At 39.3% G+C, this 13,360-nt stretch overlaps 1 protein-coding gene across 10 annotated transcripts in view; it reads right to left on the bottom strand.

Annotated features, from left to right (window-relative positions):
• Nucleotides 1-13,360, bottom strand: part of OTOG (otogelin) — a 104,560-nt gene that overhangs the window by 14,432 nt on the left and 76,768 nt on the right. For all 10 annotated transcript variants that reach the window (XM_077963156.1, XM_077963151.1, XM_077963153.1 and 7 more), the window contains 3 exons: nucleotides 3,540-3,723; nucleotides 933-1,153; nucleotides 629-767 (listed from right to left, as the gene is read on the bottom strand). In XM_077963156.1, coding sequence (XP_077819282.1) covers nucleotides 629-767; nucleotides 933-1,153; nucleotides 3,540-3,723 — 544 coding nt within the window. The remainder of the gene's footprint in view (nucleotides 1-628; nucleotides 768-932; nucleotides 1,154-3,539; nucleotides 3,724-13,360) is intronic.

Raw genomic sequence — 13,360 nt, forward strand, 5'->3', positions numbered from 1 at the left:
TGTCATATTGTGGGTGTGACCTTCCTGTGAGCCAATCCCAGCCTTTCTGGATGTGTTTACATTTATAAATCAAGCTACTCTAGCCCAGGCCACCCCAGTGGACCCCACCAGTCAAACCTAATTGGCGGAGGAGGAAGCAGATCTCATTTCCTTCCTGCAGGAAGGAGGGGAAAGACTGGAAGAAGAGAAAGGTGAGCAAAAAGGAGGCAGAGGGAACTAAGATGTGCAGGACGGTGTCCGTGGGGCAGGTCTGTGTGAGCACTTGGCACACATTCCCCCACATCCTCAAAACCACCCTGGGCGGGGGCGATGGTTACAGTCTCCACTTACAGAGAAGAGACTCAAAGAAAGCAAATACTAAAATAACAATACAATTACTATGTGTTAATATATTCATAGGACTCATAATAAATATGTGTTCATTACTATGAAATGTATTTTTATACAATATAAAAATTAAATGTAAATTAAACATATAAAATATTTATAAATTTACTAATGTACATATATCCATGAATGATTAAAGCTAGAAAGCATACATGAACTTGGGTCTGGGAGCCTTTTCCCACTTTAACAGGGGATGGGAGCAACAGTCACAATGGAGGGTCCCCCTGCCCCGCAAACTCACGGCAGTAGTCAGAGCGCCGCCATTCGATGCACACGTGAAATTTGTGGCACATGGCCACGTACACAGTCAGGGCCACGCAGGGCTGCTGCACGTACTTGGTGTCCCGGATCCACAGCTCACAGAATGACTCCGGAGGCACCTGGGCATATGCATCAGGCAGTGCTGCTTACTCGGATGTCACACATCCCAGTGCCCAGCTCCTCCCCTCCCTGCCTAGAAGGAACAATGAGCCTCTGCAGGTAGGTGTTGCCATCCCCCGACAGCCCAGGAGGTGTCCCCAATGCTGGACCCAGCTGGCACATACAAAGCGGTGGCAGGCACTGAAGGTGCGGTTGGACACCATGCGAAGGCAGGGCGAGCAGTCAGTTGTGGCGCAGCTGTCTGGGCGGAAGCGGGTCTGGCCCACTGCGGTCAGGGAGCTGGGCACCTGCCAGCTGTCCAGAAAGGGAGCAGGGTCCTCAGCCCCACCCACCACCGAGCCATCCTTCAGGGTGAGGTCATTGGCTGCATCTCCATCACAGATACCTGAAAGAGGCCAAACAATCCCACCAGCCACGATCATCACTACCACTCCCATGTCGTCAGCTCTCACTTTTTGTATTCTTCACAGTTCTTTGAGGTCAATAATACCATTATCCCCATTTTATAGGTGAGGGAAATTATGTGAAAGGAAACTAGGAAACCTGCTACAAAAGAAAATGTCTTTGTACTTAGGAAATATACATGTATTTAGGGGTAAAAGGATACAATGTCTTGAAGTTATTTTCTAATGGTTCTGAAAAATGTGTATATATATATATGGATTGCATGTGCATATAAAAATGTATACACACACATACAGAGAGAGAGAGAGAGAGAGAGAGAGAGAAGGAGAGAAGGAAATGGGGCAAAATGTGAACCCTGGTAAATCCGGGTAAAAGGTGTACACTACCTTACGCTATCTTTGCAGATTCTAAATTTTTATAAGTTTTGCTATATTACAGCAAAATAAAAAGCTACTCCCCAAAAAATCTGCTTTACCAGTGATTGCTAGCTAATTATAACAACAGTTTCCTCTTTTTCCTGGGCAGTCAGTGTATTTTTCCCAGACACCCTTGCAGCTGGGTGAGATCATATGATTGAGTCCCAGCCAATGGCATGTGAGTGAAGGTGACGAGTACCACCTCCAGGCCTAGTCCATAAAACCTTCCCACCTGTCTCCTCTCCTGTGAACTTGGAAACTCATGTTGACATGGCAGAACCAGAAGATGGAAGGAATCTGGGTCTCTGAATCATTGCTATCCATTTGGGAACTTACGTACGCAGGAAATAAGCTTCTGTTGTGTTAAGGCACTGAGATGGGGGCAAGGGTGAAGTTTATCGGTCCTAGCTTTTAATGTGACCTAAACTTCTGGTTTCATCTCCCACCTACCATCTATATGCTCCAGACACACACTTTCCTGCCCACAACTTTGCTCAAGCTGCTCCCTCTGTCTGAAATACTTTCTCAGATGTCCTTCCTTCAAGGATGCCTCAGATGCACCATCCATGACATTCCAAAATCTGTGTAACAGTCACTGGCTTGCAGGTCAGCCTTTCATAAAAGATTGTAGCTCTCTGAGTGCAAAGACTCATTTTCTTTTAGATTCTCATTTGTCTCAGCAACCCTCAAGTTTGTCTAGCAGGATGCCCAGGTGTCAAATGTTCATTCAAATAAAATGGAGATATAAATGATCCGACTTCTGTTCTAACACCACTCTGTGAATATAGAGCATGATTAAAGGCAAACTCTTATTAATATATTATTAATGGTTCCCATGGTCACACTTTGGGTCTTGGCTTTAAGTCAGTGAGGGATGACACAAAGGTATCCCAGGGAGGAGTCAGCTCACCAGGCTACTGCTGACCACAGTGCTCTTTGCTGGGAATGAACAGAGGAGAAGGAAGAAATGATGAGAAAAAGATGGTGGTAGTGATGGTGATGGTGGTGGTGGTGGTGGTGATGGTGGCATGAGTGTAAGAAGTGTTTGTGTTAAGAACAGAAGCACCATAAAACAGGGATTTTGTCTGTTTCGTTCACTGTTTTCTCCCCAGTGACTAGTACATGGCAAATATGTGTTGCACAAAGAATGAGCATAGAGCTGAACTGCATGTGTTAGTGCATGTGTGGAGGGCATTTGGATGCAGAGAGGCATGAATGTGAATGTGTGAATGATCACCAGGGGTGCAGGTGGAGGATGGAGGGTGTACGTGTGTGTGTGTGTGTGTGTTATAAGTGTTTTTTATCTCACCCATTATCACAATCATGGTGGTCTGTCATGGAGTGCCCCATGAGTGTCCATGTGCTTATGCCCCCACAATCAGCAGCAGCCCACATCCAGGCTTGTCTGATACCTCTTTTCCTTATGAGAATACTTCAATCCCTTAGGGCATGCTCTGCAATTATGCTATGGTCTGAAGAGCGTTAGTTCTGTGTATTGTGGCAGCTTTGCTGTGTGCCCTTAGGTAAGCCCCTTAATCTCTCTGAGTCCCCTTTCTTCTTTAGTTCAGTGGGGATACTAATGGCCATCTCTCAGTGCTGTTGTGTGGATGACCAGGAATAAATAAGATTAGAATGTGAAAGTGCTTTGTGAAATGCTCAGGCTCATGCAGATGGAAAGGATTATCCGACATTAGAAGGCTGTGAGGGAAGCTGACAGACAATCCCGGCTGAAGTGACAACTTGCTGAGTCCAGAGCCCTCTTATATCTCCCTATTGGCAGCTTTGGCCCCAGGACACAAGACATTAGGCCTCCCTGCCCTGGCAGCTCTGCTGCTTCCACCTCTGGCCTGGTATTCTGTCCCAGCCTTTCCTGCTCCAGGAGGAATTATGTCTGGGGGCAGAGGCGGAAGTGGGAATCATTCCCTTCCCCCAAGCTGGGTCCCACCTCACCGCACAGGCCATGGCCTTGGGCGCTGCTGGCTTTGCTGGCCTCCATGATCATGAGTCCTGAGCTGTGGAGCCACTGGATCTGGAGGTGTGAGGGAGTCAGGATCATGTACATGTGGCCTGTGTCCTCAATTCTGAACCCATATCTGCTCACAGGTGGCCACACAGGCTGTGAGTCCACAGTCACCTTGGGAGGGAATTCAGTGTGAGCACAGCTTGTCCATCCATCCATCCATCCATCCATCCATCCATCCATCCATCCATCTGTTCATCCATCCATCCACCCATCATCTGACAAAAATTTATTAGGCATTGCTATGTGCCAGGCTCTGTTTCAGGCACAGGCAGCCAAATCACAGTCCAAAGTGGCATGGGAGGATTCTAAAAATATTTTTATTGGAAAAATATAATGAAACAAGAAATGCAACAACAGGAGGCAAGCTGCATCTTAATGCCCAAATAAACACAAATCCTGAGCCCTTCCAATCACTCTCTTCTTTCCTGATTCTGTTCAGATCATTTCTTCTGGAAGTCTTTCTTGATCCTGTTCAGATCATTTCTTCTGGGAGATTCTCCCTAAATTCCCAGCCTTGGGGTTACATACCCCTACTCTGGGCTTTCCTCATCTCTGTGCTGACCATTAAGACAGAAATCTATCTGTTTCCACATCAAGATCTCCAGTGAACTGAGTTTCTTAAGGGTAGATACTATGTCTGATTCACCTTTGAATCCCCAACACCTGCCTTTGGGCCTGACGTAAATTGGGGCTCACTCAATATTTGTTAAACATGCAACACACTCTAATTCTCATGAACACTTTAAATTCAAGGCTACAACCTCTTCTGCATATTAAGAAGGTTAAATTTGGATGTACCATAGGTTATTATAATAGTTTTACACTGAAAAAAATGGGATATAAGAAGATTAAGATTTTAAAGTATTTGTAATGAATTAATCTCCTCCCTTCAAGAATAGACTGTTTTATATGCTCCTGAATGTCATGTGGGTCAATAAAGAAATTATGAAAAAAACTGAAACATTTCTTGAAACAAATGATAATGGAAACACAACATACTAAAACCTACAGGATACAGCAAAAGCAGTACTAAGAGGGAACTTTATAGCTATTAGTGCCTATATCAAAAAAGAAGAAAAACTTCAAATAAATAATGTAACAATGTATCTTAAAGAACTAAAAAAGCAAAAGCAAACCAAATCCAAAATTAGTAGAAGAAAAGAAATAATAAAGATCAGAACAGAAATACATTTGAAATGAAAAAAATACAAAAGATCAATGAAACTAAAAGTTTGTTTGAAAAGATAAACAAAATTTACAAATCTTTAGCCTAACTAAGAAAAAAGAAAGAAGACTCTAACAAAATCAGAGATGAAAAAGGAGGCATCACAACTGATACTACAGAAATTCAAAGGATCATTAGCAACTACTATGAGCAGCTATATGCCAGTAGAAGAGAAAATCTAGAGGAAATGGATAAATTTCTAAACCTACCAAATTGAACCACAAAGAAATACAAAATCTGAAAACGCTAATAACAAGTAACGAGATAGAAGCTGTAATAAAAAGTCTCCCAGTAAAAAAAAGCCTGGGATCCGATGGCTTCACTGCTGACTTCTACCAAACATTTGAAGAAGAGCTAATACCAATCCTACTCACACTATTCTGAAAAATAGAGGAGGAGGGAATACTTCCAAACTCATACTATGAGGCCAGTGTTACCCTGATACAAAAACCAGACCAGCACATATCAAAAAAAGACTACAAGTCATTATTTCTGATAAATATTGATGCAAAAATCCTCAAAAAAATACTAGCAAGATGAATTGAACAATATATTAAAAAGATCATTAGTTGCGACCAAGTGGGATTCAACATATGCAAAACAATCAAAGTGATACATCATATCAACAGAATAAAGGATAAAAAAACCATATGATCATTTCAAATGATGCTGAAGATGCATTCAATAAAATTCAACATCCCTTCATAATAAAAATCCTAAAAAAAAAACTGAGCATAAAAGGAACATATCTCAACATAATAAAAGCCATATAAGTCAGGAAACAACAGGTGTTGGAGAGGATGTGGAGAAACAGGAACACTTTTACACTGTTGGTGGGATTGTAAACTAGTTCAACCATTATGGAAAACAGTATGGCGATTCCTCAAGGATCTAGAACTAGATGTACCATATGACCCAGCCATCCCATTACTGGGTATATACCCAAAGGATTATAAATGATGCTGCTATAAAGACACATGCACATGTGTGTTTATTGCGGCACTATTCACAATAGCAAAGACTTGGAATCAACCCAAATGTCCATCAGTGACAGACTGGATTAAGAAAATGTGGTACATACACACCATGGAATACTATGCAGCCATAAAAAAGGATGAGTTTATGTCCTTTGTAGGGACATGGATGCAGCTGGAAACCATCATTCTTAGCAAACTATCACAAGAACAGAAAACCAAACACCGCATGTTCTCACTCATAGGTGGGAACTGAACAATGAGATCACTTGGACTCGGGAAGGGGAACATCACACACCGGGGCCTATCATGGGGAGGGTGGAGGGGGGAGGGATTGCACTGGGAGTTATACCTGATGTAAATGACAAGTTGATGGGTGCTGACGAGTTGATGGGGCAGCACACCAACATGGCACAAGTATACATATGTAACAAACCTGCACATTATGCACATGTACCCTAGAACTTAAAGTATAATAATAATAATAATAATTAATAAATTTTTAAAAAAAGGGGAAAAAAAAAAAAAACAAGTTGCTACAACAATACATCCCAAAACAAAACCAAAAAAAGCCATATATGACAGAACCACAGCTAGTATCATATTGAATGGGGGAAAATGAAAAGTCTTTCCTCTAAGATCTGGAACACGACAAAGATGCCCACTTTCACCACTGTTATTCAACATAGTATTAGAAGTCCTACCTAGAGCAATCAGACAAGAGAAAGAAATAAAGGGCATCAAAATTTGAATGGAAGAAGTCAAATTATCCTGTTTGCAGATGACATAATCTTATATTTGGAAAAAAGCTAAAGATTCCACCAAAAACCTATTAGAACTGATTTTAAAATTCAGTAAAGTTTCAGATTACAAAATCAACATACAAAAATCAGTAACATTTCTGTATGCCAACAGTGAACAATCTGAAAAATAAATAAAAAAAGTAATCTCATTTACAATAGCCACAAGAAAAATTAAATTATCTAAGAATTAACTTAACCGAAGAAGTGAAAGAGCTTTACAATGAAAATGATAAAACACTGCTGAAAGAAATTGAATAAGTCACAAATGGAAAGATAGTCCATGCTCATGGATTAGAAGAATCAATGTTGTTAAAATGTCCATATTACCCAAAGCAACCTACAGATTCAATGCAATCCCTATGGAAATATTAACGACATTCTTCACAGAAATAGAAAAAACAACCCTAAAATATACATGGAACCATAAAAGACCCAGAATAGCCAAAACTATTCTGAGCAAAAAGAACAAAACTAGAAGAATCACATTACCTGACTTCAAATTATACTACAGAGCTATAGTAACCAAAGCAGTATGGTACTGGCATAAAAATAGGCATATAGGCTGGGTGCAGTGGCTCATGCCTATAATCCCAGCACTTTAGGAGGCCAAGGTGGGCAGATCTCCTGAGGTCAGGAGTTTGAGACCAGCCTGGCCAACATGGTGAAACCCTGTCTCTTCTAAAAATACAAAAATTAGCCAGGTGTGATGGTGCACACCTGTAACCCCAGCTACTTGGCAGGCTGAGGCAGGAGAATCACCTGAACCTGGGAGACAGACGTAGCAGTGAGCCAAGATCTCCAGCCTGGGAGACAGAGTAAGACTCTGAAAAACAAAAACAAACAAAGAAACAGACATATAGACTAAATGGAACAGAATAGAGAACCCAGAAACAAATTCACACAACTTCAGTGAACTCATTTTTGACAAAAGTGCTAAGAACATACACTGGGGAAAAGACAGTCTCTTCAATAAATGGTGCTGGGGAAACTGGATATCTGTATGCAGAAGAATGAAACTAGACCCCTGTCTCTCACCATATACAAAAATCAAATCAAAATGGATTAAAGACTTAAATCTAAAACCTCAAACTATAAAACCACTACAAGAAAACATTGGAGAAACTCTCCAGGACTTTGGTTTAGGCAAAAATTTCTTGAATAATACCCCACAATCACAGGCAACCAAAGCAAAATGGACAAATAGGATCACATCAAGTTAAAAAGCTTCTGCACAGCAAAGAAAACAATCAACAAAGTGAAGAGACAACCCATAGAATGGGAGAAAATATTAGCAAACTATCCATCTGATGAGGGATTAATAATTAGAATATGTAAGGCGCTCAAACAACTCTATAGGAAAAAATCTAATAATCTGATTTAAAACTGTGCAAAAAATTTGAAATAGACATTTCTCAAAAGAAGACATAATTGATGAACATCGATGCAAAAATCCTCAATAAAATATTGGCAAACTGGATCCAGCAGCATATCAAAATCTTATCCACTACGATCAAGTAGGCTTTATCTCTAGGAGGCAATAGGAGGAGTTGAATATATACAAATCAATAAATGTAATTCATCACATAAACAGAACTAAAGACGAAAACCAATTATTATCTCAATAGGTGCAGAAAAGGCTTTTGGTAAAACTCAACACCCCTTCAGATTTAAAACTCTCAATAAACTACGTATTAAAGGAACATATCTCAAAATAATAAGAGCCATCTATGACAAACCCACAGCCAACATCACACTGAATGGACAAAACCTGGAAGTATTCCCCCTGAAAACTGGCACAAGACAAGGATACCCGCTGTCACCACTCCTATTCAACACAGTATTGGAAGTCCTGGCCAGAGCAATCAGGCAAGAGAAAGAAATAAAGGACCTCCAAACAGGGAGAGAGGAAGTCAAACTATCTGTTTGCAGGTAACATGATCTTATATCTAGAAAACCCCATAGTTCTAGCCCAGAAGCTCCTTCAGCTGATAAACAACTTAGCAAACTCTCAAGATACAAAATAAATGTATAGAAATCACTAGTATTCCTATACACCAACAATAGCCAAGCTGAGAGTCAAATCAGGAAGGCAATCCCATTCACAATTGCCACAAAAATATACAATACCTAGGAATACAGCTAACCAGGGAGGTGAAAGATCTTTACAAGGAGAATTACAAAACACTGTTCAAAGAAATCAGAGGTAACACAAACAAACAGAAAAACATTCCATGCTCATTGATAGGGAGAATCAATATTGTTAAAATGGTCATACTGCCCAAAGCAATTTGTACATTCAATGCTCTTCCTATCAAACTACCGATGACATTCTTCACAGAACTAGAAAAAAAACTATTCTAAAATTCATACGTAACCAAAAATGAGCCCGAATAGCCAAGACAATCCTAAGCAAAAAGAACAAAGCTGGAGGCATCATGCTACTCACTTCAAACTATACTTCATGGCTCCAGTAACTAAAACAGCATAGCACTGGTACAAAAACAGATACATAGACCAATGGAACAGAATACAGAGCCCAGAAGTAAGGCCACACACCTACAACTGTCTGATCTTCTACAAAATCACCAAAAACAAGCAATAGGGAAAGTACTCTCTATTCAATAAATGGTACTGGGATAAATGGCTAGCCATATGCAGAAGATTGAAATGAGACCCCTTCCTTACACCATATACAAAAATTAACTTAAGATAGATTAAAGACTTAAATGTAAAAGCCAAAACCAAAAACCATGGAAGATAACTTAGGCAATACCATTCTGGACACAGAAACGGCAAAGATTTCATGGCAACGATGCCAAAAGAAATTGCAACAAAAGCAAAAATTGACAAATGGGATCTAATTAAACTAAAGAGCTTCTGCACAGCAAAAGAAACTATCAACAGAGTAAACAGACAACCTACAGAATGGGAAAAATTTTTGCAAACTATACAACTGACAAAGGTCTTACATCCAGTATCTATAAGGAACTTAAAGAAATTTACAAGAAAACAACAACAAACAAAGTACCCCATTAAAAACTGGGCAAAGGACATGAACAGACACTTCTCAAAAGAAGACTTACATTTAGCCAATAAGCATATGAAAAAGGCTCAACATCACTGATCATTAGAAAAACGCAAATCAAAACAGCAATGAGATACCATCTCACACCAGTCAGAATGATTATGATTAAAAAGCAAAAAAATAACAGGTTCTAGCAAGGTTGTAGAGAAAAAGGAACACTTATACATTGTTGGTGAGAGTGCAAATTAGTTCAACCATTGTGGAAAACAGTGTGGTGATTCCTCAAAGACCTTAAACACAACTACCATTTGATCCAGCAATCCCATTACTGGGTATATACCCAGAGGAATATACATCATTCTATCATAAACACACCTGCACACATATGTTCATTGTAGCACTATTCACAATAGCAAAGACATGGAATTAACCTAAATGTCCATCAATGGTAGACTGGATAAAGAAAATGTAGTATATACACGCCATGCAATACTATGCAGCCATAAAGAAGAATGAGATCATGTCCTCTGCAGGAACATGGATGGACCTGGAGGCCATTATCCTTAGCAAACTAATGCAGAAACAGAAAACCAAATACTGCATGTTCTCACTGATAAATGGGAACTAAATGATGAGAACACATGGACACATAGAGGGGAGCAACAGATACTGGAGCCTACTAGAGGGTGGCGGGTGGGAGGAATGAGAGCACAAAAAAATAACTAATGAGTTATTACCTGGATGACAAAATAATCTGTACAACAAACCCCTGCGATATGAGTTTATCTATATAAGAAACCTACACATGTAACCCTGAACTTAAAAGTTATAAAATAAAATAAAAAATAAGACATCCAAATGGCAAACAGGCACATGAAAATGTTCTTAACATCATAGATCATCAGAGAAATGCAAATCAAAACTATAATGAGAAATCATCTCACTCCAGTTAAAATGGCTTTTATCCAAGAGACAGGAAATAACGAATGCTGGTGAGGATGTGGAGAAAAGGGAACCCTCACACTTTTGGTGGGAATGTAAATTAGTACAACCACTATGGAGAACAGTTTGGAGGTTCCTCAAAAAACTAAAAATAGAGCTACCATATGATCCAGCAATCTGGGTATATACCCAAAAGAAAGGAAATCCATATATTGAAGTGATATCTGCACTCCCATGTTTGTTGCAGCACTGTTCATGATAGTTAAGATTTGGAAGCAACCTAAGTGTCCATCAGCAGATGAATGAATAAAGAAAATGTGGTACTTATACACAGTGGAGTACTCTTCAGTGATAATAATATGAGATTCTGTCATTTACAACAACATGGATGAAAATGGAGGTCATTATGTTGAATGAAATAAGCAGGCACAGAAGGACAAACCTAACATATTCTCATTTATGTGTGGGATCTAAAAACCAAGACAATTGAATTCATGGCCATAGGGGAAGGGTAGTGGAGGGGTTGAGGGAGAGATGGGAATGATTAATGAGTAAAAAGAAAAATTATAAAGAATGAGTAAGACTTAGTGTTTGACAGCACAACAGGATGACTACAGTCAATAATAATTTAATTATGTATTTAAAAATAACTAAAAGATTATATAATTAGATTGTTTATAACACAAAGGATAAATGCTTGAGGGCATGGGTATCCCATTTTACATGATGTGATTATTACACATTGAATGTCTGTGTCAAAATCTCTTATGTACCCCATAAATATATGGGGTACAACTACCATCTACCATCTACCCATAGAAATTAAAAATTAAAAAGGATTAGACTGTTTTATGCAGCAAATTATGCAGCACATGAACTATTATGTAGAGGGAGCCTCAGCCCAGCAGTCACAAAGAAAACTTTGTGACCCTAGGAAAGCCCCTGGCTCTCCTAGCCTGAGCCTTCCTATTCGTAGAGACAGGGGATTGGGCTTCATGATCCATGAGCACTCTCTGAGTTCTGGGAGTAAACATACATATCTGAAGCCCAAGAGAGGAGCCTCGCCTGCATTCACAGGACTTGAAGTCCAGGCAAGGACAAAGAATAAAAGGTTAAAAACTAAGGACTTAAGCCTCCATTTCTGACGAAGGTGGAGTAATAGGAACTGGATTTACTCTCTTGCCTTAAATGATCAAACAAATTGACTAAATATACAAAACAACAGTTTTCCAATGTGAACAGTTGGCAATGCAGGAGAGTGATCCCTGAAAACAAAAAATGGAAACAAATGAGGCAAGCCTTATTATTGCCAAAGGTTATTACTTAGAGAGTTTAGAGGCTGCAGTGCAGGGAGCAGGAACCCAGGCAGAGCCTGGTGGTTTCCTAGAGTTTAGAAGACAAGAGATGGACGTTCATAAAGGCCAAGGTAGCTAGAGTTTGCATGGCAGAGAGAGAGAGAGAAAGAGAGAGAGGGAGCTCTGAAGCTTTGCAGAATCCCCCTCCAACCCTGTCCTGACCCTGTCCTGAATTTTCAGCTGAATATTGATCAATGTATGCAGGTGAGAAAATTACCTGAGACTAGAAAAAGAACCACCTGAAAGGAACAGACAGAAAAATCCACAGAACTAGAACCACCTGAAAGGAACAGACAGAAAAATCCACAGAGCTAACACAGGGCTGAGAATAGTTGGGGCTACCACCAGCTAGAATAGAAAAACCTCCTAATATGTAGAGTATAAGGTAGGGTATGCAGAAGGGTATTGCTTTAGTAGCAGGGAATTGGTATGTAGGATAAAGAATAAAATCACACTCAGAATAAAGGCTACTTTGGCTTTACCTAACAAAGCTTAAAGGAAAGCCTCAGAAGGATCAAACTGTTTCCAAGTAGCATAACTACTACAAAGCTCAAGAATATTTTCAAAAATAAAATGAAAGAATATCCAGCATCCAACAAGGCAAAACTCACAATGTCTGGAATTCAATTTTAAAAAATTGTCAGGCATGCAAAGAAGCAGGAAAATACAACCTATAATGAAAGAAAATATCAATGACACACATGGTAGATAAGGAAATATAAAGTTATTTTTAAAATTGTTTTAACTATACATGCTGAAGAAACTAGAGGAAAACAGAAGAAAGTGAGATGTTCATGATATGAAAAGACCCAAATCAAACTTGTGCAGATGAAAAACATCATGTCTGAGATGAAAACCACTGAATGGAATTAATATGCTTAGACACTATAAATGAAAAGATTAATGAACTTAAAGATAGAGCAATAAATACTATCTGAAATGAAGCACAGACTAATAAAAGACCCAAGAAAATGATGAACAGAGAGCATAAGTGATCTGTGGATCAACTTCAAGTATCCTAATACACATGTCATTGAAGTCCCCAAAAGAGAACTGAATTACCAGGCCTATCATAACCAAATTGCTTAGAAACAGTGATAAAAGGAAAATCATAAAAGCAGCAAAAAGGGGTAGAAAAAAACTACATTATGTATGAAGGAACAAAGAATGACAGCAGATATCTTATCAGAAATAAGCAAGATAAAAGATAGTGGAACTTCATAACAGCACTATTCAAAATAACCAAAAATATGGAAACAGCTTAAATGTCCATAATAAATGAATGGATAAACAAACTGTGGTATATACATACAATGGAATATTATTCCAGCCATAAAAATGAATGAAGCATTGATACATGCTTCAATGTGGATGAACCCCCAAAACATGGAGTTCAGTGAAAGAAGCTAGACACAAAAGGACAG

Source organism: Macaca mulatta, chromosome 14 (assembly GCF_049350105.2).
Source record: "Macaca mulatta isolate MMU2019108-1 chromosome 14, T2T-MMU8v2.0, whole genome shotgun sequence".
NCBI classification, from domain to species: Eukaryota; Metazoa; Chordata; class Mammalia; order Primates; family Cercopithecidae; genus Macaca; species Macaca mulatta.